The 26805-nt window shown below is 40.0% G+C and overlaps 2 protein-coding genes across 2 annotated transcripts; one reads left to right on the plus strand and one right to left on the minus strand.

The window, feature by feature from the left end:
• Nucleotides 1–1414: 1414 nt before the first annotated feature.
• pck2 (phosphoenolpyruvate carboxykinase 2 (mitochondrial)) lies at nucleotides 1415–11439 on the plus strand. Its single transcript, XM_032550865.1, is given in 12 exon segments — nucleotides 1415–1910; nucleotides 5452–5664; nucleotides 5748–5932; nucleotides 6888–6958; nucleotides 7173–7308; nucleotides 7395–7582; nucleotides 7662–7824; nucleotides 7908–8123; nucleotides 8373–8510; nucleotides 8830–8925; nucleotides 9654–9688; nucleotides 9690–11439. Coding segments are annotated over 12 exon segments (1908 nt in total). The 5' UTR covers nucleotides 1415–1878; the 3' UTR covers nucleotides 10125–11439.
• A 5121-nt stretch (nucleotides 11440–16560) lies between these two features.
• On the minus strand, nucleotides 16561–26766 carry LOC116711535 (hemicentin-2-like). Its single transcript, XM_032550864.1, has 10 exons — nucleotides 26409–26766; nucleotides 24659–24919; nucleotides 21540–21842; nucleotides 21206–21463; nucleotides 19213–19515; nucleotides 18873–19136; nucleotides 17687–17989; nucleotides 17365–17610; nucleotides 16792–16879; nucleotides 16561–16674 (listed from the first exon to the last, which is right to left on the minus strand). The coding sequence occupies exons 1-10, from the start codon at nucleotides 26731–26733 to the stop codon at nucleotides 16656–16658; spliced, it is 2370 nt and encodes a 789-aa protein (XP_032406755.1). The 5' UTR covers nucleotides 26734–26766; the 3' UTR covers nucleotides 16561–16655.
• Nucleotides 26767–26805: the final 39 nt, after the last annotated feature.

The following is a 26805-nucleotide window of genomic DNA, read 5'->3' on the forward strand; positions in this document are numbered from 1 at the left end:
GACATTAGTCCTTTAATCCTGGAAATGTTCTTCAGGTGATAGAAGGCCGACTTTGTAACTGTCTTTATGTGGCTCTGGAGGTTCGGGTCAGAATCCATCACTACTCCCAGGTTTCGGGCCTGATTGCTGGTTTTCAGTTGTAATAACTGAAGCTGTGCATTGACTCTAGATCTATAACTCTAGATCGTTCCTCTTTAGGTCCAAAAATAATAACTTCAGTTTTGTTTCTGTTCAGCTGGAGAAAGTTTTGGCACATCCACACATTTATCTGTTCTAAACATCTGTTCAGTGATTGGATGGGGTCAAAGGTCACCTGGTGACATCGTAATGTAGAGCTGTGTGTCATCTGCATAGTTATGGTAGCTAATATTATTTCCTGTTATAACTTGAGCTAGTGGGAGCATATAAATATTGAATAAAAGGGGTCCTAGGATTGAACCTTGGGGTACCCCACATGTGACCTTTGACCTCTTTGATGAAAAGTTATTATGTATTTAACTGTTTTTTTTCCTCTCCATATGGTTATATTGTATGTTTTATTTAACTGGGCACAGGAGCCATGTTTGAAGTCATCATCTGTACAGTACCATCACACCACATTTATTATGAGTTGGAGGTACATAAGTGAACTGAGTTGAATTTTCGATCTGTGACAAGAAAACCTGCCAAGATCTTAACCATCTTGAGAACCTGAGGAACAGAAACCAACAATTTGTGATCAACTTCATGCCCTAATATAAGTCAAAAGTAGGTCACCATTAGCTTGACTTTAGTCTAGAAATGTCAGAAATTAACTCCACGTCTGTTTGTTGCTGTATAGAGAATATGCAATGGGAACTATAAAGTCAACAGGAGTTGTGTTTGAATGTCTGTCCATCATAAAGAGTGACAGACATTATTACATTTCTCAAATACACTTGTTGTAAAAGGGAATCTACAATGTAGCTACTATTTTGTCTCATTGTTTCAACCCACTGCAATTTGTTACAAGTTGCAACAAAGTACACTTTGGGCTTCCTATTAGAGCCATTTGTTGCAAAAAAAACTGGCTCTAATAGGACAGTTTGAGAACTTGATTCCCAGGAATGAAGGAGCTACATAAGCTGAAGCAAACAGTGACACATTCATCCCAGGTCTCTCCTGAATGTGGCTTTGAGAAGTTATTTTCGAGTGACTAGAAAGAATAATAATAATAATAGAAGAAGAAGACGCGTTAGTTTTACCCACATTCTACGACTTAAAAGATGGAAACTATGATGTTTCGACAAAAAAAAAAAAAAAGAAAGAAGAAGCTAAAAACCGAGCTTGAAACGTATAAGAACAGCACTGTGAGTCTGTTTTGAGTTTGTTTCCGCGCTTGAGTTCGTGCTTCCGGGTTGTTTCCCCGAGTCTCTCTGCGTCAGTTTTTACGTGCTGTAGTGCAGGAACTGCCGGGGCTTGCATCATCCGGGAGGAACAGGGCGAGCAGCCCGGGTTAGGGACATCATCAGCACGGACACAATCTGCGGACAAGCCAACTTGCGACAACATATGTAAATTTCCACCAGAAGCGCCTCCTCCTCCCCGCTGCTTGCAAGCTTGCGAGCCGAGCAGTCTGGAGTTCACCGTGATAAAGCAGCGTGGGGACGCCGTGGAGCCGTCAGTCCGCTCCGGTCGTGGGTCAGCAGAGGCAGGGCAGCATCTACTGAGCCGCTTCTGAGGTGTTTTCACTCGGAGCAAAGTACAAGGTCCTCAGTGAGAGAACAGATATGACAGAGCTTTAGCTGCTGTCGTTCGCCTTTCCCCCCCCCTCATCACCGCAGACAACTTTTATGTGACTTTTTTTTTATTTTTTTTACCGTCTTTTAAAACTTATCAGTCCAAGTTTAGCACCAAAAGATGTCGTGCCTTTTATTAGGAGTTATACGAAGGTGAGTATTTTACTAGTGTCATTCAATATTTTCTGATGCAGCTCAATTAATCTGTCATGCTTTTTTTTAAAATTAGGATTATTATTATTATTGAGAGCGAAATCTGTCCACTCTGTTTACTTATCGTCTTAAACCGTTTCTTCAAGAGTTATTAGAAACCTAAATTGAACCTGTGACTCCCCACTTTTTCTGCCAGTTGCAGTCAGAAACTTGTCGGACTTGATTTGGGCTCCACGTCAACTGACTTTCAGGAAAAGAGCATCTCTGTGTCTGTTGCCACAGCAGTGGATTTGTGTTCGGTTTGTGTTCCTCCATTCATTTTCTCCATTCTCTTTTACCATTGCACCCTGGAGGCTTTGTGATGAGGCCACATCACACAGGAAGCCTGCAGTCAAAGTGAGCAACCAGTTCTAATAGTGTGTGCTTTTATTTAATCTCTAAAGGTGCATGCCAAAGAGACACTGACACTTTTTGTGCAGCGTGTGTGTGAGCATCAGTGAGGCATTCTGTTTGTATTTCTGCCTGAAGGCCTGCTGCCGAGTGCAGTTGTCACTGGATGTGAAATATAATTCAGCATGTCTGCATGTTGTCTGCTGTGACGCTGCTGTTCGCCTCAGACTCTGGCCCTTCGACGTTCAACCAGGATCTGTCAGGCAGGGGTTGTGAGGTGGGAGAGGAGGTGTGTAGGCCTGCGGTGTGTGTGGATTGGCTTGTCGAGTCGGAGGTGTGCGTTTTCAAGGAAAAGTCCTTCGACTGAAAGCAGGATTCCAGGTTTTCCCTGCTGAATAGTCTCCTGCCAGATTATATCCTCGTTAATCTTGCAAAACGTGCCGCGAGGTGACGTGCTTCAACGAATCTGGTCTGGGATGGGAACAGGGTGGGGAACTGTAAGCAGACAGAGAAACATGAGGAGATGGATGGGTTTTTTTTGTGTTTTTTTTTTTTAGTACAAAGGTCACCAGGTTGAAAAAGACGCAAATTCTCTTAAAAGAAGAAAGAACAAAACGACTAATCCAGTCCTGCCAGTTATACACCATCTAACTCTTAATTTTTAACAAGCTTCTTGCTAACAAATTTCAGTCAAAATCCAAACCAGGTCATTTCCTTTCTCAGTCCGAGACACAGTCATGATAATGTTTAGCTATACCTCACCAGTTACAGTAATTAACAGCATGACAAAATAATGTGCATAACTGATTGCCTGTGTGGTGAAAAGACTGACTCACTGCAGAGCCGACTGAAGAGACTGTTTCATCTGGAATCACTAAAAAAAAGGCGAACCGAGGGTCTTTGTCCTTAAGTTTTCTGGGCAAGGGTCTGTCTGTCTGTCCCGTGGGTTAGAGGACAGTGGCAGGTTTATTTGTTCAGTCTCCACTTCACTGATCTGTAATTGATTTGCTCAGCTCAACGAATAATTAAATATGCAGGTTTAATATGTGAAATGTCGGGGTGTTACGATGCGTCCGGCTCAGGAGACGAGACGAGACAAAACGAGGCGAGTTTAAAGCGGTAGTTTGTGAGAACAGGAAGAATTGTCCTTTAAAAAAAAGAGTTATTAACAGCATACAATTTTTTGCTAATCTCTAGTTGTGTTCAACATTGAACTACAGTGGATCCCCCAGTACTCACAAGGGTTAGCGAGCTCAACTCTGTATGAATAGCTAAAATTTGCAAATATGTGAGACCCTCTCTAAAATAATTTATAACTATCATTCCAAGACCAAATATACCTAAATATGCATTAATACACTGTCTCTGCTCCTGGGGATACAGCGCTAAGGGAAATCAACAGAAATCCTAGATTGGCTATTTTGTAAATGCTAGCCAATGTCATGTAAAATAGCATCGTACAAAGATGTTTCAGCTTCCCAAGCTGCAACTTCTTTGAAATATTTTAGACACAATTTACCATGAATAGTATACAGTTCATGTTTGATCAGTTTAAGGACTAAAGATAATCAACTGCAGTCCAGGTTCATAAAACAAATTCGAAATACCCCCTTTAGAAATGTTCAGTGTTGTTCTAACCTCACCGGCTAGAGAGTAGCTATGTTCTCACAGCTTTCAAATCATTTGTGTTCACTCTGTGTCTCACCACTGTTTTTTTTAATACTGAGTACCCAATAAGCTCCCACACAAATGACTTAATTGTGTTGAAAGTTCATTTTGTGCTTTTCTAACCAAATCTTGTTGGCCCGACAACAAATCATTAGTGGTTTTTATTTAATTCAGCTCATTAGGCAAGACAATAGACAATATGGGGTTTAAGAGAACGACATAAGACTTGAGCAATATTTTAGGGGAAACTAAGAATACTTTATTGTTTTTCTGTTTCCACAACTTCAATTAGTGGGTGTTGTGTGTTTGGAGGAGGATCTTAGCAGCTGTCTTGTAGATTTAGTTTATGGCCAAATATCAGCAAACCTGCATGTCTATCAGCCCCACCTATGTGAGGTCCAAAGGTAACCCATCTAGGAACAAGCTCACATGTAAAAGTCAAATAGTGAACACGACAGTGTAAGGTAAATGTGGAACATCCAAAGCGTTTTCATTGTGAACATTCATTGTTCAACTCCCTGCTGCGTTCAGCTATGATGGTCCATAACCAGTATTCAGAAACCAAAAAAAGGGTTTATCTTCTTGCCCACCACCTCCTGTGCTCCAGCTGCCTGGTGTAACTTCCAGTTTATCTCCAAGATAACAAGATCAAAGATGGACACTTCCACTCTGCGTCTTGTGGCACATTTACTTGCACTCTCAGCACAAGCTTGACCGTGTTGATGATTAATTGCTCTCACCCCACTGGTTAAGCAATTCTCAAAGGACAAGTTCAAAGAAAGTTTCGGCGTCCGTTTTATTAAGTAGTTTCTGGTTCTTTGCCCTCGCGCTGTGACTACACACATTCAACATACCTGCTGCACGTACACTTTGTATGTTCAGACCAGATTTACGAGTTTATCTACTTGCATTTATTCCTAATGGCTGCTGAACATACAGAGTCTAAGCAACAACGTGGAGTCGGCCACGGCGGAGCAGATAACACTGTATGTTCGATGGTAGTGAACAGGCAGAAGGCACACACACACCCAGGTTTGTGTTTTACCAGTAAACATGGCAACCGCCACTCACTGGCTCGTGTACATGAATATTGTGCTGCTGACAAACAATAGCTTGGCTCCCCCATAGGCCTCTTTGTCCACAGATGTCATTATGAGGTTTTCAGCCCAAACTGAAAAAGACCACTCCACCCTTTTTCCCATAAAAAGCAGTTTAAGACGCAGCTATCCTTGCAGCCACATGAAAACATTAGGTTACACTTGGCAGACCTAGAAAAACAAGTACATGGAAAATGTCTGTCCACTCAGACAGAAGGATACATCTGTAACTCAGACACAAGTTTCTTCTGAAATATGTGGTGTACCTTATAGGAAGGGGGTCTCTGCATGGCAATGAGCAAATAATCAGGAATAGTTGATCACTACCTCTTCATTAAAGTTTAGTCACGTTGACTCTAAGCACCCTGGGTGCTCTACTCTTACAGGCAGGGTGGTGTTGGGGCCAGTGTCGGAGTCCGTTCTCTGGCCTCCATCCCTTCTCTACCACCTGCCGTGGCTGATTTTGTGAAGGGAGCTGTGGACGAGTGCAAGCCCGCCAACGTCCACATGGTAACCGGTACTCCTGAGGAAACGGCCAACATCCTGGCTGGCCTGGAAAGGGACGGCATGGTCAAGAGGCTTCCCAAATATGAGAACTGGTAGGAGTTGCACAAATGGTCAGCTGTTCCTCGATGGCTTATTCTGAAGTTGTTGTTCTGCAGCAAAATTTTCTGTCTGGCAGTTGGTTGGCCCGTACAGACCCAAAGGATGTGGCCCGGGTGGAGAGCAAAACTGTGATCGTAACCAAAAACCAGAGAGACACCATCCCCATCCCTGCTGGAGGGGTGAAGAGCCAGCTGGGTAGCTGGATGAGCGAGTCGGACTGGCTGAAAGCCAGACAAGACCGTTTCCCAGGGTGCATGGCGGGTAGGTTGAACGATCCCTTTAACCTGATTTCTTTGTCACCTTCAACATGTTAAGTTTTCATTTTTTTTAAAGGATTTTCTTTGGCTCAAGTGGCCTTTAGTTCATAGCAAAGTGAAAGGAAAGTAATTTGTGAGAGAAGGGAAGAAATGCTTGAAAGGTAAATGGGGCAGGACCTGTGACGGCCACGTAAAGGACTGAGGGCTCCATGTAAGGGTCATGTACTGCCGTCCCCAAGTTTAGATTTTGAAGGATTAATATTCCACAATCAACAACCAGCTATATGGTGTTTAAAAATATACATAAGATCATCTTTAAAACTCTAAGCAACCTTAGTCTTTCACCCTCGGTATCTCTGTATGTTTGAACAAATGGGTACTTTGTCCTTCTGGTCACATCCATCAATATTGCCATTCAGTTTCGTTGCTTCAAAGGGGCTGAAATTGATCCTCTGGGATGTTTAAAATTAATACTAAAGTTTGCTTCATAAGGCAACATAACCTTTCCTTTTTACACTTGTGTAGGTTCGATTCTTGTCTTCATTTCACTTTCCTTAACTCAGATCCTGGTTTTGTTTCGCACTTCATCTGTGGTCGAGATCCAGCAGTTTGGCATCGTTTCTTAAACTGCTTTCAGTCAGTTTAGAAAACAGTTTGAAGTTTTTTATGTCATGTGCTTAGATGAAGCATTGACGCATGATGGTATAGAGACAGGTACGCACACGTGAACTTCTGAGAACTTTACATGATATGGGGCAATATTGAGTCCTTTAATTCATTTAGCATGCTTATTTATTACTGGTTGCTGTTGTAAGTAAGTCTTCTAGTAAAATAAGGTATTTCTAATGGCACAAGAGGCTCTGTACCCTGCTCTAACATTAAAGATACAGGCATTACTGCCGACATTTATCATAAATAATTTGGAAATCAACAACCCTAATGTGTTTATTCCCTTGTAGGTCGGACCATGTATGTGATTCCCTTCAGTATGGGACCTGTCGGCTCAACACTAAGTAAATATGGCGTCCAGGTACTATCTGTTCTCTAAATGCCTTGTACTCAGCAAAAAAGCCTGCAATAAAGCAATAACCCTGCTGGTTGTTGTTTGTTTTTTTTGATTAGTTGTGACTGTTTGTAATGTTGGACTTTATTGTTGTGGTTTATATTACAGCCTAATTATAATCTGTGTGGTTTTATGGTTATTACCTGGGGATCTTGTCGTGAACACGTTGCGTATCTTTCAGGTGACAGACTCGCCGTACGTCGTAGCCAGCATGGGGATCATGACGCGCATGGGCTCCCCTGTTCTGCAGAAACTGTATGAAGGAGAAGAGTTTGTCCGCTGTCAGCACTCGTTAGGACGACCTTTCCCGCTCAAAGGTACTCAAACGTTCTCACGGACTGAATAAATTGAGGTGGGATGTATTTGTGTTTGCATTCACCTTTCTAAATCTCTCATTCTTCAGCTCCTCTGGTCAACTCTTGGCCTTGTAACCCAGACAAAGTCCTAATATCTCACCTGCCGGACACCAGGCAGATTCTGTCCTTTGGCAGCGGTTATGGAGGAAACTCTCTCCTTGGGAAGAAGTGCTTTGCCCTCCGCATTGCCTCTCGCATCGCCAAGGATGAGGGCTGGCTGGCTGAGCATATGTTGGTGAGACCAAAAGGAAAAATATTACAACAGTGACCATGCGCCTCTTCTGTCTTGGTTCACAACTCTTTTCTGTCGCCAGATCCTTGGAATCACCAACCCTCAGGGTGTGAAGCGCTACGTGGCAGCGGCCTTCCCCAGCGCCTGCGGTAAAACCAACCTGGCCATGATGAAGCCCGCTATCCCCGGCTGGAAGGTGGAGTGTGTTGGGGACGACATCGCGTGGATGAAGTTCGACAGTCAAGGTGAGTGTGAGCCTATTAAAATACACACTGACGTCATCCCTCGTGTTCCTGTGTGTTAAATCAACCATCTCGGGTCTTGGCAGGCAAACTCAGGGCCATCAACCCAGAGAACGGGTTCTTCGGCGTCGCTCCGGGCACTTCGGACAAGACCAACCCTTACGCCATGGCCACCATCTCCAGAAACACGGTGTTCACCAATGTTGGTGAGACGAGCGACGGGGGAGTGTGGTGGGAGGGGCTCGACCCCCCTGCAGCTGGGGTTACGCTCACCGACTGGCACGGCAAAACATGGAAACCAGGTAGAACCAGACTCAGATATTCAAACATTCTAGTTTATAAAAGACCGATAAATTCTCCTAAATCCCGCTTTTCTCCACACTTTTATGAATATTACTAGTTCTGCCACAAAGTTTAGTTTGACAGGCATAGTGAGTACAGCGCCATCTTGTGGTTTACTAAAGTAATGTCAGTTCCAATTTTAAAAATTGAATAATGTAATATACTAATATAATATAATGTAATGTACAATGTTTCTTGTTTGCACCCAGGAAGCTCCACGCCATGTGCCCACCCTAACTCACGCTTCTGTGCTCCGGCGGGTCAGTGCCCCATCATTGACCCCCAGTGGGAGAGCGAGGAAGGGGTTCCCATCGATGCCATCATCTTTGGAGGCAGAAGGCCTGAAGGTTTGTTCCATTCATATAGAAAACACACTATATAATTTAAAACAATGAAGCATTTATTAAGTAGGAAAGAAAATCTTATTTTAAGACTTTTTGCAGCAGAACTGCTGCTATTCTTATAGGTAATTATCTATATACTCATATTAAAGGGTTGTTTTTTTTCTCCAAATATTTTGAATTTTGATAACAGTGGTTTTCAATCATTTCCATTTGCATAAGAAAACAATTACAGGCCAAATTTAATCACGTTGTACTTTGGTACATTTAATAACATTTCATACCCAGCGCAGCATCGAACATGAAGTAATGCTGATGTTTACAGGAGTCCCTCTGGTCTACGAGTCGTTCAACTGGCAACATGGAGTGTTTGTTGGAGCTGCAATGAGATCAGAGGCCACAGCAGCTGCAGAGCATAAAGGTACATATCTTTACACACCTGACTGGTAAATTGGGGATTAATAATGCTGCAGGGTGTCTGCACATCCTTAAAAAGTCTTACATTAAAGTATTTAAAATGGCCTTAAAATGTCAGAAATTCATTAAAGAAGATGTAAGTTGGCTTTACATACGCTAATAAAGGTCTTAAGTTTTGTCATGGCTAATGCAGGTTTTGTCTTACTGAACTTTTGTGTCAGGGAAAAGTTTCATCACTCACTGCGTTTCTGTGTCTTGAGGCAATGAAATCTACGGGTTACAAGCTACTTATGTTAGCTCGTTGGCTGGCTAGCTTTTTTGCCTCTATTATGGGAAAAGTTAGTGTAAATGTATAGGCAGTTGTCTAGACGACGTTTGTCTTCGCCACTGGCTGACGTCTGTTGCCAACCCGTATAAGAATACATCCATTCTGAGCAAAGATTTTAGCGCTACGGAGGATACGGTTGTAGAGAGCGATATGCCATGTGAGAAACACAAAACCGCTGCCAAAAGCCACAAAAAGACTACGGAAATTTTACGGTTTTGATCTCCTGAAAAAAACAACAACACACATGCATTTTTTTGTACATTTCTGCCATCAGATAGGTCTTAAATTTTATTTATGATGGTTTTAAATTTGAGTTGGTGAAACCTGCCGAAACCCTGCACCGGTACATAACCTTTTCCCAGGCCCTTTTTTTGATTGACAATGTTATTTTGCTCTTCCTCCAGGTAAGGTGGTCATGCACGACCCGTTCGCCATGCGTCCCGTTCTTTGGCTACAACTTCGGCGACTACCTCGCCCATTGGCTGAGCATGCAGACCAGGAAGGCCCCCACCCAGCTGCCCAAGATCTTCCACGTCAACTGGTTCAGAAAGGACCCCGCCACCGGCGCCTTCCTCTGGCCCGGGTTCGGAGAAAACGCCCGCGTGCTGGAGTGGATCTTCAAGCGCTGCGGCAGAGAGAGGGAAGAGGAAGCGGCCAAGAAGAGCTACATCGGCTGGTTGCCAGAAGATGGCGCCATCGACACTAAAGGTCTGGGCGGTAAGGTGGATATGGGCGCCCTGTTCGATGTGCCCAAATCTTTCTGGCAGAAGGAGACCAAGGAGCTGAGGGCGTACTTCACTCAGCAGATCGGAGCTGATCTGCCCGCTCAGGTGGAGACAGAGCTGAAGGCGTTGGAGGACCGAGTCCACGCTTAGACATGTTAGATGAGCCAGGGACAGGAAGCTAATCCAGAAGAGAGGCACTCAGGAAACAGGATTCATCAGGGTCAGTCAGAGCCTCTGACTGGGTTTACAGGCACAGACGAGATCATGTCAACTGAAAAAACAGCTTTTCCTGTGATAAATGAAGACATAAACAGGTTGTTAGATCAAATAATTGAACATTCTCTGTGCCTGTGAACACAGTTAGTTCTCAAAAATGCAATAGCTACATTTAGGACACTATTAATGCTGCAACAGTTGAATAACCGCGGCTCAGTTTGCAGTTCAACTCGTACCTACTTTCAAAAGCCACGTTCACACCAGTAGATCTCGATGCTCAAATCAGATTTTTTTTCTGGAATCTGATGTTTTTGTTTTTGCACAGCCGATCATTGCGTTACTCTTAAAATGTTGCCTGTATTTGACTTCTGTGGCGACTGTTCGCTGTTGCAAATCGACCTGCATGTGCAAAACAACGACGGCATCACGCAGCAATCTGTGGTGCAGGAAACGTGAAAGAAAAGTGTATTTACTTTAATGTGTCAGCAGGCGCTGAGAAGGAGTTGCACCAGTGAAAAAAGAGCGAAATTCAGCTTTTTGTTTGGGGCGACACATCACTGTGAAGCGGCACGGGAGAGACGGGGAGACGCTGGAAAGTGCATTAAAAAAAAAAAAAAAAATTTAACGCACTTTCCAGCACCACAATGATTCAGCACCACACTCACACTTATTGTAAAAAGTCTGACCTGGTAACTTGACATCCCACATTACTCCAAAAAACATCAGGTTTGAGCCAGTTCGCCTGCAGTGTGAACGTAGCTTTAGAGGGACTCTAACATCACTACCTCCGTCCACACATACCTGCCGGCATGTTGCTGATGTCCAATCAGGGTGACCTTAAAGTGCCTTTGTAGAGTTTACAGACTGAAGACCAAAGAGTTTTTTTTTTTAAAGAAAGTTTTTACTCATTTGAAGTTGTTTTTTTTTTTAAACCTAATAATGTCATGAAATGCATTTTAATATTAAGTTAAGCTCAACTTGATGAAGATCATTGCTAACTCCTCACTACAGTTTTTTAAGATTTCAAATGATTCTCTCTGCCGCTTGTGTAATGATTGTGATTAAACGGTATAATTTCAGATCTCAGCTGATGTTTGCACTCAAACCAATAAATGCCTCGGAGATTATCAGGTGTTTTCCAGGTTTTCTTTTATAAAAGTGCAATGGAGGAGAATCTCCACGTGTGGGAACAGTGACTTGTGCATTTTTACAGTGACTTGAAAAATAAACGGTGCCTTTTGGAAACATTTCCTGGTTTTTGTGTCGCTTTTTGTCTTTAAAACATTAAACGACAAGCCAGTGGAGTTAAACAAAGGAAGTCGGGTTCATAACAACCATCTGTCACATCATCTGCAGGAGTGCATGCCTACGAACCCAAAATAGAAGCGCTGTAAATGTTTCCTGCAAGTAACAGAAGTAAACTAAAAATAATAGAGGAACTGAGAGCTTGTGTTTGGCCATCTTTGATAATCTTCATTAGACAGCTATATAACAAAACTGAATAAATATATTGGAATATCACCTAAAAGTTCATTTGAATCAGAATTTTTGTTAGAAATAAATTGCAGGGAAATTCAAAGCTTTAGGTCACTTATTATCTCAATAATTCTGATTTAATTACTTTTTTCTTGACCAATTCTTTATTTTTAACAAATACACAACCAACTTTCAACAGATTTCTTTCTAGATTTAGCAAATTGTCTGTTTATGTCACCACTAATAACATGTAAAGCGAGCCAAACAGTTCTCCCTGACCATTTGAGAGAAGAAAAAAAAAAAGTCAAAGCAACAAACAATGTCCTCCTCTCCGTGAATAAATGTCAGGAAGAAACAAAAGAGATTCAAAGACACGCAGGAAGGAAGCCCGGTTCGGAAACTGACACAAACTAAAGAGCACAGGGAAGACTGTTGGCCTCACCAGTAGGAATGAAATTAGCAGATATTTCTACAGGTTAATGTTAAAACAAACAAAAAGAATTAACATTATTAACCATTTTTAGTTTGCCTTTTCAGCCTTTTCAGAGCATTTTTGCACAAATACCGACTCTTATCTCTCCGCTTCTTCATAACAAAGTTGGTTAAAAGTTTGAGATTCCCCAAGAACAAACTGCTTTACTGCAATTTCTTAGATGATACTTTGGTATTTTTCAACAAGTTTGTACTTGCTGAAGGCAGTGACAATGGAAGAAGCCGTTATAAAACATGTGCCACATTTTGAAATCTAGAATAATACAGCAAAAACAGGCGGCCCTCTGTCAGTTCTCCTCAGGCTGGACCAGCAAAGCAGATGTTTCGCTTAAACATCGTGGATTTCATAATCAAAGCCTTTGAAATGTTTGTGCGTTCAGTATAGACATATCTAGACCAAAAGATGTGCTCAGTAACGTTTTGGCTGTAGGTGGTCAGATGTGTTTTTTCTACTTTTACCTCTGCTCTCTATTGCAGATGCAATAAACAAATTTGTACTTTCTATTTTTGCCAATTTAAACTTTTACATCCCATGCTTGAGGGACGCTGATTGAGGATTTTCTGGGTCCGTGTTGGATCTCCCGCTGACGTTTCCGGAAAATCAAAGGCCAGAAGTTCTCCTTCCTTTAACTACAAGCAAGGTTTGAGGTTAGGAAGACTCTTCCTAGGTCGTATGGACCCCCCTGACGTCAACGTCCCAATAAAAAAAAAAAAAAAAATCAAAGAGACCCTGTTCATAGACGACAGCGGATAACGGAAAAGATTTAATGAAGTAAAAGGAGTTTAACCTAATGAACTGTCACTTTTACTTACCGAGTAGAGCGTGGTGAGATTCACTCAAACAGCACTTTCTTAATTCTTGTACAAATGAGAACAGCAAGCAGACATCCTTAATGTATGTAATGAAACCTGTGTTTATCTTTAGTTGTGATGATTACCGCAGCAGTGTCTTCACATGTCTGCCTAAAAAAAAAAAATCACAGCTGCAGCCGATCCAGAACGCTGCTGCTCTAAAACCAGGAAGACAGACCAGCTGTTGTTGGATCAACCTTCCAGACTGCTCCGCTTTTTTTTTTTTCTGTCTCTGTATCCTCAGAACCAGAACCAAACATGAAAAGCATTCAGCTTCTATGCACCTAGAACAAACTTCCACAGTTTGATTTCCTTACAAATCAAACTTCTAGATTTGTCCTAGATTCCACAAATCTAGAGCAAACTTGCAGTTTTCCCATAAAACTGCAAAGCAGCTGAAACACTGAGTTCCTTTAAATTAAGGCTAAAAATCCCCCTGTTTAGTTGCCTTTGAATAGCAGTAAAAGGAACACTACTCAACATAATTGACTTATTTGACTAAATGTTATGTTTATTGCTTGTTTCACAATTGGTCACTGCATGATGGTTTTATAACACTTTGAACTCAAGTGCTGCTGAAATTTGTGATGAAAATACACTTGAACTTGAAAAAAATGAGAGTCACAGAAATCTGGCTACAGCTACAAAATAAATCTCATATAAAATATCTAAAACAAAAACTATGCAAAATATTAGACTTTTAAACAAAGTATAACAAAAATATATTTTAGAATACTCAAAACTCCAGACTTTATATTGTTCATTTGTTGTTCCATATGTGACTCGTTGTATTGACGTTTGGGGCAACACATATAAAACTAACACTAAGCCTTTGTTTGTGAGACAAAAGAAAGCTATAAGACGACATACAGAGAACATACAAATAAATTGTATATTCAATCAGACAATTTGAAATTAAGGGACTTGGTTAATTCAAAAATATTATCAGTTATGTTTAAAGCTAAAAAGACATTATTGCCAATCAATTTACAAAAGTTTTCTTGTCTTAACCCTATCATGCATAGTGGTCACTACAGTGGACAGCTATCTAAAAGCCATTTTCTTGTGCTTCCTGTGGATTTTTATGTTATAAATGCACACAGACCACTGAAGTGGACACTGATGCAACATAAAATATACCATCAACTACTGGCCATCAGCTGCAAATGCAAGAAAATATTTTTGTTAAATACAATATGGCCGACAGACAAAAAAGCATGAGAACCGACCCGGTCCCTCCTTCTACTGTAGACGACTCTCGCAAGTAAAAAAAATATTGTGACATCAGATAACCCTTAAGGAACAATACTACTGATGTATTTTTCAAATAACAACTTTGTATTTGGACAAAATTACAATTGATCACTTAAAAAAAAAAAAAAATTTTTACAAAAAAATGTTCCTACCTTTTTTTATGCCTTAAGAAAAATTTTTTTTAAAATGGAAAACAAATTCTGACACAAAGGATCATAATTCATGCATGAAAGGGTTTTAAGCTCAAAGTGACAGAAATAACCGAAGTAAGTGTGATTTCTAAAGTAAGATTGTGCGGACTACTTTAAAGCAAATGTGTATTTCGGTGCATGGAGTCAAAATATGGAAAAGGTTGGATGAGGATTTGAAAAAATGTCCTACTTTAAACCAATTCAAAATACTTTATAAGAAAAAAAAAGATTAAGTCTTATACACTCCTGAGTTAACAATGAGGAGAATGATAAATTGTTTGTAAGTTGTATTCTTAATTTTATATATTTGGCCATAAAAACAAAATTTATTTTGTAATTATACACTGCTCAAAAAAATAAAGGGAACACTCAAATAACACATCCTAGATCTGAATGAAAGAAATATTCTCATTGAATACTTTGTTCTGTACAAAGCTGAATGTGCTGACAACAAAATCACACAAAAATCATCAATGGAAATCAAATTTATTAACCAATGGAGGCCTGGATTTGGAGCCACACACAAAATTAAAGTGAAATAACACTACACGCTGATCCAACTTTAATGTAATGTCCTTAAAACAAGTCAAAATGAGGCTCAGTATTGTGTGTGGCCTCCACGTGCCTGTATGACCTCCCTACAACGCCTGGGCATGCTCCTGATGAGGTGGCGGACGGTCTCCTGAGGGATCTCCTCCCAGACCTGGACTAAAGCATCCGCCAACTCCTGGACAGTCTGTGGTGCAACGTGACGTTGGTGGATGGAGCGAGACATGATGTCCCAGATGTGCTCAATCGGATTCAGGTCTGGGGAACGGGCTGGCCAGTCCATAGCTTCAATGCCTTCATCTTGCAGGAACTGCTGACACACTCCAGCCACATGAGGTCTAGCGTTGTCCTGCATTAGGAGGAACCCAGGGCCAACCGCACCAGCATATGGTCTCACAAGGGGTCTGAGGATCTCATCTCAGTACCTAATGGCAGTCAGGCTACCTCTGGTGAGCACATGGAGGGCTGTGCGGCCCTCCAAAGAAATGCCACCCCACACCATTACTGACCCACTGCCAAACCGGTCATGCTGAAGGATGTTGCAGGCAGCAGACCGCTCTCCACGGCGTCTCCAGACTCTGTCACGTCTGTCACATGTGCTCAGTGTGAACCTGCTTTCATCTGTGAAGAGCACAAGGCGCCAGTGGCGAATTTGCCAATCCTGGTGTTCTCTGGCAAATGCCAAGCGTCCTGCACGGTGTTGGGCTGTGAGCACAACCCCCATCTGTGGACGTCGGGCCCTCATACCGTCCTCATGGAGTCGGTTTCTAACTGTTTGTGCAGACACATGCACATTTGTGGCCTGCTGGAGGTCATTTTGCAGGGCTCTGGCAGTGCTCCTCCTGTTCCTTCTTGCACAAAGGCGGAGGTAGCGGTCCTGCTGCTGGGTTGTTGCCCTCCTACGGCCTCCTCCACGTCTCCTGGTGTTCTGGCCTGTCTCCTGGTAGCGCCTCCAGCCTCTGGACACTACGCTGACAGACACAGCAAACCTTCTTGCCACAGCTCGCATTGATGTGCCATCCTGGATGAGCTGCACTACCTGAGCCACTTGTGTGGGTTGTGGAGTCCGTCTCATGCTACCACGAGTGTGAAAGCACCACCAACATTCAAAACTGACCAAAACATCAGCCAGACAGCATAGGTACTGAGAAGTGGTCTGTGGTCCCAACTGCAGAACCACTCCTTTATTGAGTGTGTCTTGCTAATTGCCAATAATTTCCACCTGTTGTTTATTCCATTTGCACAACAGCAGGTGAAATTGATTGTCAATCAATGTTGCTTCCTAAGTGGACAGTTTGATTTCACAGAAGTTTGATTTACTTGGAGTTATATTGTGTTGTTTAAGTGTTCCCTTTATTTTTTTGAGCAGTGTATAAAAACGGGCAGGTTTTTATAAGGTTTTTCTTCTTCCTGCTCCCTTTCACTCATGTAGATAAATTGTTACAAGACAATGATTTTGTACATTGGTGATGAAGTGTGATTTGTTGAGTGAATAAACTTATTGATTGATTGATTGACTGATAATTAAATATTTTTTTTTAGGTTTTTACAAAGAGGCAGAAACTATTTCATACACCAATCAGTGGCTGAGAGAGTTGCAGCATTTTATTTTTACTGCTTCACACAAACACAACTCATGAGCTTGACTGGATTAGGAGTGAATGAACCAGCTGAAAGGAAAAAAACAAACAGGAGAGATTGAAAGTAAACGTCAAACACCAAAATGTAACCGAGACCAGCAGCTCTGCAGCTGAATTGTAACTACTCAGAAGACAAAAGTGTCTTACGTGTCAAGGATGAAGACTGTACTGCCAAGAACTACCATTCCCACGGCCCCTATTATTGCAAGAATCCAGGTTCCAAGTCCGTTTGTACCTTTAACAAGAAGACATGCTCAGTTTTCACCGAATGGAAAATATCTTGGCTTTAAACACTGTTATCTTACATTTATTGCAACTTTTCGAAAAAAAAAAAAAGAGCACGATCTTAACAGATGTTCTCATAATATTTTATGTTATAAAATATAATTTGAACTGATGCAATGGTTCTTCATTAATACAATGAAATAACATGATGAAATGTACCCAGAATAACAAGTTCTTGGGATACTGACTTAATCTTTTATTCTGCTTAAAAATGTTATTATATCAATATCTTTGAGGATTTTGAATCAATCAATCAATCAATCAAATTTTATTTGTATAGCATATTTCAGCAGCAAGGCATTTCAAAGTGCTTTACATCATGTCAAACACAGAAACACAATGCAACATAGAATCAACAATCAAAACACGACATTAAGTCAGGTTTCCTTTTTCTTTTTCTTTGAAAAAGAAAACAAAAGAGGAAGCAGAATTTACCTTTTACTGTGAGATTGATCGGTGATGATTTCTGTTTTCCCAGCTTATTTGCAGCTACACAGTAGTACTGATCGCCACCAGTGAATTTAACCTTGTGAAAGTTGCCTGTAGCTACTTCAGTGGTACTTTCCGGGCCTTTCTTGAACCAGGTGATTTTGGGAGGAGGTTTGGCTCTGCTGGAGCAGTTCAGCTCCACCCAGTGACCTTCTGGTGGACTGATGGATGCTGAGGTGTTTTTAGGAGCATCTGATGAAAATGAGAGACACATGAACTTTATTGATCAGAAACTGCTGAACTATGATCTACTGACAGGATCACTTACATGAAACACTGAGAGCCACTTCTGTCTTTGCTGCGTTGCTTTTTCTAGCCGCAGGATGTCTGGTGAAACATTTGATGTTGTATCCATCATGTTTGTGTGACAGAGTGATGGTCTTCTGGATTTTAGTTGTAAAGGTTCCATCTGCGTTTCTCTCTGTGTGTCTGAGAGAGTCTTGTTGGAGATTCCAGGTGAGTTCAGGAGGTGAGTGTGGACAGAGAGTTGAAGCTGAGCAGGTTACAGTGACAGACTGATGCTCCTTCAGATTCCAAGTAGAGATACTAATTCTGGGAGTCAAAGGAGCATCTGAAATTTCACATTAGACACACATTTAATTGATGTCCTGTGTGTGACACAAATGTATGCATTTGGAAAAAGATGACTGTTGTGTGTTTAATGACTTCATAGGACATATATACACACTTAACTAAATTATAAATGTAACACTTTTGTTTTTGCTCCCATTTTTCATGAGCTGAACTCAAAGTCCTAAAACATTTTCAATATAAACATTTCTCTCAAATATTGTTCACTAATCTACATACAACAGCATGTTCTAGTTCATGAAAATATCCATCAGCTTTGAACAGAAATTACATGTTGGTCCAATTTTCAAAGGCAAATAGCACATTTCAAACTGGTCTTGTAATGTGACCTGCCTAAGGCAAACCTGTGCAGTAATCATTCTGTCTAACTGGTATCTTGATATGCTACAGTTGTGAGATGGGATGGATAAACTTTTTGAAAGTTTTTGGATTTTCTGTGTGCTTCTCTGGAATGTTCCTTAAGTAAGTTGTACTCTAGTTTTTGTTCATTACATATTCACAACTAAATTTTTGCCTGCTGCCATTGGGTCCACCTCAAAATCACATCATAACAAAAACATTGGTATTATTGTTTCTAAAAGTAAATGAACTTCTTTTCTTTGCATTAGAACGAAAAAGATGCAGAATTTTCAGATGTCAAATAATGAGCTTATTTTGACCATTTCTCATTTTTTTTGTAAATAAAAACTAAATCTTTGCTTGTTTTTTCAGAGACATGTCAGTAGTTCATAGAATAAAAGAACAATGTTCATATTACTTAAACATATTTATGAAAACTAAAATCAGAGCAACTGATAATTGGTCTCTAAATTCTCTCTCTCTGTATAAACAGAAATGATCTTATACAAAAAGATAAACATTACCGCCGATGTCAATACAGATGCTTTCCGATTTCTCACTACCAAGTTCATTTGTGGAATCACAGTAATAGTCTCCTTCTTCAGTAGGAGCAGCACTGAAGCTGTAAACCTGCTCCGTAGACACTTTAGTGACTCCTTGTTTGTTGTTCCTGAACCAGGTGAAGCTGGGTGGAGGTTTGGCTCTGCTGGAGCAGCTCAGCTCCACCCTGCTACCTGCTGACACCAAAGCTGATGGACTGATGGATGCTGAGGTGTTTCTAGGAGCATCTGAGGAAAATGAGACACACATGAACTTTACTGATCAGAAACAGCTGAACCATGACCTGCTGACAGGATCACTTACAGGAAACACTGAGAGTCACTTCTGTCTCTGCTTTGTTGCTTTTTTCAGCCGCAGGATGTCTGGAAGAACATCTGATGTTGTATCCATCATGTGTGTCTGACAGAGTGATGTTCTTCTGGATTTTAGTTGTAAAGATTCCCTCTGTGTTTTTCTCTGTTTGTCTGAGAGAGTCTTGTTGGAGATTCCAGGTGAGTTCAGGAAGTGAGAGTGGACAGGGAGTGAAAGCTGAGCAGGTTATAGTGACAGACTGGCCCTCCTTCAGATCACCAAAAGGGATATCAATTCTGGGAGTCAAAGGAGCATCTGAAATTTCACATTAGACACAAATAATGTTCTACGTGTGTCACAGATTTGTGTATGTAAAAAAAACATGATTGTTGTGTGTTAAAAATATGCATTGGAAATATACATATACTGAACAAAATTATAAATGTAACACTTTATGGCTCCGATTTTCTATGAGCTGAACTCAAAGACCGAAAATATTTTCAATATAACCATATCGCTCAAATATTGATCACTAATCTGTCTGCCTGCTTAAGGCTCAACTGTGCAGTAATTATTCTGTCTAACTGGTATCTTGATATGTTTGAGAGCTGGGATGGATAAACTTTTTGAAAGGAAAAGTGCTCACTGTAACAGATTCAGACAGTTTAGTGAACAATATTTGAGAGAAATGGTTATAGAGAAAATATTTTAGATCTTTGAGTTCAGCTCATAAAGAAATGGGAGCAAAAACAAAAGTATTTCGTTTATGTTTCTGTTCATATAAATATATACACTGCCTGGCCACAAAAAAAAGTCACCATCAAGAAAAAGGTCACAGACTCTGATATTTCATTGGACCACCTTTAGCTTTGATTACATCAAGCCTCATCTTTGGCATTGTTTCAATAAGCTTGTGCAATGCTTATCGAAACACACAAGATTTATTTCCATCCAGTATTGCACTAATTTGTCACCAGGATCTTGCATTTTGACGACGGTAGAGTCTGACCACTGCACAAAGTCTTCTCCAGCACATCCCAAAGATTCTCACTGGAGTTAAGGTCTGGACTCTGTGGTGGACAGTCCATGTGTGAAATGATGCCTCATGCTTCCTGAACCAGTCTTTCACTAGTCAAACCTGATGAATCCAGGCATTGTCATCTTTGAATATGCTCATGAACGAGGGAAGAAAAAACCACTGAATGACCTGGTCAGTATATTCAGGTAGTCAGCTGACCTCATTCTTTGAGCTGATATTGCTGAACCCAGACATGACCAACTGCAGCAACCTCATGTCTCCACAGGCTTGACAGGAGGCACAAGGCATGATGGGTAATCACTTCACCTGCCTGTCTTCTTGTTGTCAGCTGAAACATAATCGTCCACGAAGCAATTATCCAATCGGAGGGCTATACCTATTTGCTTAGTTAAATCAAGATAGATACTCATATTTTGGCCAGGTAATGTATACACACACACACACACACACACCCACATACTGTATATATATATATATATATATATATATATATATATATATATATATATATATATATATATATATATATATATATATATATATATATATATATATAAATAAATACACACATATCATGTTTAAGACGCTGATATTTATAACACCAGTTACATATACATCTATGGAAAAGATTAAGAGACCAACTATTGATTTCTGAACTCTTATTGAGTTAAAACATCAGCATTATTGTTTCTAAATGAATATTAACTTGCTTTCTTTGCACTATATGAGGTCTGAAAGCACAAAATTTTCTGCATAAACGACATATTTTCAGTATTTCATAAAATAAAAGAACAAGGATCATTTTACTTAAACATATAGTTATAAAAAGTAAAATCAGATAAACTGATCATTTTAAGTGGTCTCTTAATCTTTTCCAGAGCTGTATGCACGTATATATATATATATATATATATATAAAATGGAAGAAATGAAATGATCCTATTAAATAAAAACAATAAGCATTACCAATGAGATCAAGACAGATGCGTTTCGATTTCTCACTACCAAGCCTATTTGTGGCCTCACAGTAATAGTCTCCTCGCTCAGCAGCACTGAAGCTCATACTGAACACTGAAGCCACTTTAATGAATCCACGTTTGCTGTTCCTGAACCAGGTGAATCTGGGTGGAGGTTTGGCTCTGCTGGAGCAGTTCAGCTCCACCCTGCTACCTGCTGACACCAAAGCTGATGGACTGATGGATGCTGAGGTGCTTCTAGGAGCATCTGAGGAAAATGAGACACACATGATCTTTATTGGTCAGAAACAGCTGAACCATGACCTGCTGACAGGATCACTTACATGAAACACTGAGAGTCACTTCTGTCTTTGCTATGTTGCTTTTTTCAGCCGCAGGATGTCTGGAGGAACATCTGATGTTGTATCCATCATGTGTGTCTGACAGAGTGATGTTCTTCTGGATTTTAGTTGTAAAGATTCCCTCTGTGTTTTTCTCTGTTTGTCTGAGAGAGTCTTGTTGGAGATTCCAGGTGAGTTCAGGAAGTGAGAGTGGACAGGGAGTTGAAGCTGAGCAGGTTATAGTGACAGACTGGCCCTCCTTCAGATCACCAAAAGGGATATCAATTCTGGGAGTCAAAGGAGCATCTGAAATTTCACATCAGACACAAATAATGTTCTACTTGTGTGTCACAGATTTGTGCATGTAAAAATAACATGATTGTTGTGTGTTCCAATATGCATTGGAAATATACATATGCTGAACAAAATTATAAATGTAACATTTTATTGCTCCGATTTTCTATGAGCTGAACTCAAAGACCGAAAACACACACATACACAAATATGTGTATGTGTGTGTTTATATATACATATATACACAAATATATATATATATATATATATATATATATATATATATATATATATATATATATATATATATATATATATACACACATTTCATGTTTGAGACGCTGATATTTATAACACCAGTTACATATACAGCAATGGAAAAGATTAAGAGACCAACTATTGAGTTCTGAACTCTTCTTGAGTTAAAACATCAGCATTATTGTTTCTAAATCAGTGGTTCTTAACCTGGGTTCGATCAAACCCCAGGGGTTCGATTAGTCGGTCTCAGGGATTCGGCGGAGCCTCTGCCATGGAGGTAAAGACACATTTGTGTAAAGTTGTGATGACACGCTCCGCTTGGCCATCACTTGCTGCAGAGGATCATGTTACATTGCTTGGCCAATCAGCGCTGCGGGGAATTTATTGCACGCAGTATAAGCGGCTGTCGTAGTTGTACGTCGCGTGGTTTCTTTCTTAATATTTTAATCCATACTAAATATGTCGAGCAAAAAAAGAAGAAAATGAACAGACTTTGCTCTGAAGATGCACTTGCCAAGGTGAAGCCACGCCTCTCTGAACTGGTCTCCCAAAGACAACAGCAGAAGTCACACTGATTTGCAGGTATGTCATTTGCGCAACACTTTATTCTGGCCCCAAAAAAGTATTTTGTGGATTCAAAACGACAAAACACAAATTAAATTTAAAATAAAAAAAATTAAGTTATTAAAAAAATTTTAATTCTTTGAAAAATTCCAAATTTATTTTTAATTAGTAAAATAGTAAAAAAAATATTTTGGGGGCTGAAATTCTTTTATGGGGCCGAAATATTTTTTGGGGGCCAGAATAAAGTAATACTGTAACTTGCTGTGAGTTCATGGTTTTGTTCTTTGAGCAAAGTGACGTTCATGTACGGCTCATTTTGTGCACCAGCAAAAAAACATATACCTATGTCTTGAATTTGGAAAAGAAAATTATTTATCACTAAAGAAGGGTTCGGTGAATGAGGATATGAAGCTGATGGGTTCGGTACCTCATAAAAGGTTAAGAACCACTGGTCTAAATGAATATGAACTTGTTTTCTTTGCACTATATGAGGTCTGAAAGCATTGCAATTTTCTGCATATACGACATATTATCAGTATTTCATAATATAAAAGAACAATAATCATTTTACTTAAACATATAGTTATAAAAAGTAAAATCAGAGAAACTGATCATTTTAAGTGGTTTCGCAATTTTTTTTCCAGAGCTGTATGTACGTATATATATATAAACTGGAAGAAATGAAATGATCTTATAAATAAAAACAATCAGCATTACCAATGAGGTCAAGACAGATGCTTTTCGATTTCTCACTACCAAGCCTATTTGTGGCCTCACAGTAATAGTCTCCTCGCTCAGTAGCACTGAAGCTCATACTGAACACTGAAGCCACTTTAATGAATCCACGTTTGCTGTTCCTGAACCAGGTGAATCTGGGTGGAGGTTTGGCTCTGCTGGAGCAGTTCAGCTCCACCCTGCTACCTGCTGACACCAAAGCTGATGGACTGATGGATGCTGAGGTGTTTCTAGGAGCATCTGAGGAAAATAAGACATATAAACTTTATTAATCAGAAACAGCTGAACCATGACCTGCTGACAGGATCACTTACATGGAACACTGAGAGTCACTTCTGTCTTTGCTATACGTTTTTTCTCTGCCGCAGGATGTCTGGAAGAACATCTGATGTTGTATCCATCATGTGTGTCTGACAGAGTGATGTTCTTCTGGATTTTAGTTGTAAAGGTTCCATCTGTGTTTTTCTCTGTTTGTCTGAGAGAGTCTTGTTGGAGATTCCAGGTGAGTTCAGGAGGTGATTGTGGACACGGAGTTGAAGCTGAGCATTTTATAGTGACAGATTTGCCCTCCTTCAGATCACCAAAAGGGATATTAAAGTGTGGAATCAAAAGAACATCTGAAATTTCACATTAGACACACATTTAATTGATGTTCTATGTGTGTGTCACAGATTTATGCATGTAAAAATAACATGATTGTTGTGCGTTTTAATAAATGCATTGGGAATGTATAGATTTACTGATGAAAAGTATAAACACAACCCTTTTGTTTTTGCTCCTATTTTTAATGAGCTAAATGTCCTGTTTTTTCACTCACTCTTTTAACATCCCAGATTGTGCATGGCCAACATACTCACCAAACATGTCACCCATTGAACATGTTTGGGATGCTCTGGATCAGCGCATACAACAGCATGTTCTAGTTCCTGAAAATATCCATCAGCTTTGTACAGGAATTGAATGTTGGTCCACTTCTTAAAGAAATGGACCATCACTACACAGGCCAAAACCAACAAGCTGTTCAACTCTATGTGAAGGAGATGTGTTGCACTGCGAGAGTGAAATGGTGGTCACACCAGATACTGACTGGTTCTCAGACCCCCCAATTAAGCAAACAGCACATTTCAAACTCGTCTTTTAATGTGGCCTTCCTAAGACACAGCTGTAATCATTCTGTCTAACCAGTATTGTGATATGCCACCATTGCTCTATATGTATATATATTATAAATAGAAATGACATGATCTTTTTTTAAAAATAACATGCATTACCAATGATGTCAATACAGATGGTTTTCGATTTCTCACTACCAAGCATATTTTTGGCCTCACAGTAATAGTTTGCTCGCTCAGTAGCAAAGAAGCTGTAAACCTTTGCCACGGATAATTTAATGTCTCCACGTTTGCGGTGCTTGAACCAGGTGTAGCTGGTAATGGGAGGGTTGCCTCTGCTGGAGCAGCTCAACGCCACCCTGATACCTTTTGACACCAAACCTGATGGACTGATGGTTGCTGAGGTGTCTTTAGGAGCATCTGAGGAAAATGAGATGACATATTTACTTTATACGTTTAGGTTACTAAAAAATTTACTTGAAAGAACATTCAAAGAGCTTTTAATCAACATCAGTATCATTTAGTTTAGACATTAAGGCTGCTGCAGTGCTTTAAAATCTGAAATATTTTATAACTTGTTTTCCCTTCAGTTTACATTAAAACTTGTGAAAAGTTGTGACTCAAAATCTCCAAAAGATGCTTGAATTCTATATTTTTTTAATTACCATGAAACATTCAAAGCATGCCTAAATAAATGCCATTAAATTGACCAGTAATATTTCTTTTAATAACTCAAAAAGTTTTGTTTTCTACTTTAACAAAGAATATTTTGCATGAAGAAAAAAGGCATTCAAATTACACAATTTTTCAGAGATCATAGTGAAATTCTAAATTAATTTATATAAATTAGTTCATTGCAAAGACTTAACTTAGCATTTGCTAGCATTTTCAGACAGAGCTTACAAAGACAAGCCGGTTCTTTTGACTCCCAAACGTCTCTTAATTTATCATCATCTGCAGCCCCACATAGTAATATAACTTGGCAAACAGGAATGTTTTATACGACAAATCATTTTGCATTCAATGTACCTGTATAAGAAGCTATGCAATTCCTTAATTTTATATATTGTATTTGTTCTGTTATGAAAACAGACATTCTAACTTCTGCATAATAATTTAATCAAACTTTCAATAAAATAATAAAAAAAAATTACGGTAAACAAATTTACTGAACAGACCCACAACAATAATGTATTATTACATAATATTTTTAATCTACAGCCAGATGCTGCTTTGCTTATAGGTATCAGCTATATTTACGGGTTTTTGCAACACACTCTCAACATCATCGCTGTCTATTGACTGATGCAATTCACTCTCCTTCACACTCCCCTTCTCTGTTTTCATATAATGTTATGTCCCCATATCCTCACACGTGATTGGCACAAGGCTGCCGTGCTAAACAAAATAAAGTTACGCTGTGAGCCGAGTGGAGTCCACACAGTGGAGCCACTTAAAGTGTGAGAGTGAAGCAGCCAAAGGGAAAAGGTCGGGAGATGGCTCTCTCTCTCTCTTTCTTTCTCGCTCTGTCTCTACCTCTCCTGTGGAGTACTCAACGAGCTGCTGTCTTTGTAGACTTTCCCTTATAATTAAGAAGGGAAGGCTACAGTGAGGAGTCGACTCCAATCGTACACTCCAAAGAGCCGACTCCAAGAGCCGAAATGCTCGCAACCGACCCATCACTAATAGATAAGAATAAGGATGACAATTATGGCATTTATAAGTAGTTTCTGACAAAGATGATCTCCCCATGCGTACTGTAGGCCTGCTGTCTATGATTATGTAAGATGCACACCCAGATAGACATTGGTTGTGTTGCCTAGGTTTAAATATCACAACCTGTTTTATTGTGAGCTGATCAGGTAAATGGACTAAACATGAACTATGCTGTGCTGATAGGATCACTTACATGAAACACTGAGAGTCCTTACTGACTCTACCTGTTTGAATCCTCCTTTCACAGGATATCTAGCAGTACAGCTGATGTTGTATCCATCATGCTTGTCTGACAGAGTGATGGTCTCCTGGAGTTTAGTTGTAAAGCTTCCATCAGTCTTTTTCAGTATTTGTCCGAGAGTGTCCTTTTTGAGATTCCAGGTGAGTTCAGGAGGTGAAGGTAAACAGGGAGTATGAGCTGAGCAGGTTATAGTGACAGACTGATGTTCCTTCAGATCACTTCCAAAAACAACAATGCTGGGAGCTCCAAGGAGAATCTGTGGTTTCAAACCAGACATGTCATAAAGTGAAACACGATATTCTTTATAAGTAAGTATCATTAGAAAGATATCAAATATCGCATTATGGAG

This window comes from Xiphophorus hellerii, chromosome 21 (genome assembly GCF_003331165.1).
Source record: "Xiphophorus hellerii strain 12219 chromosome 21, Xiphophorus_hellerii-4.1, whole genome shotgun sequence".
Taxonomy (NCBI): domain Eukaryota; kingdom Metazoa; phylum Chordata; class Actinopteri; order Cyprinodontiformes; family Poeciliidae; genus Xiphophorus; species Xiphophorus hellerii.

Excerpts from the sequence above, each read along its gene's own strand:
- LOC116711535 (XM_032550864.1), bottom strand. The coding sequence starts at position 26,733 with ATGTCTGGTTTGAAACCACAGATTCTCCTTGGAGCTCCCAGCATTGTT. Across the intron at positions 24,920-26,408 it reads AAGGACTCTCAGTGTTTCAT|ATGCTCCTAAAGACACCTCA; the intron begins GTAAGTGATCCT and ends CATTTTCCTCAG. Across the intron at positions 19,516-21,205 it reads CATCTGTCTTGATCTCATTG|ATGCTCCTTTGACTCCCAGA; the intron begins GTAATGCTTATT and ends GTGAAATTTCAG.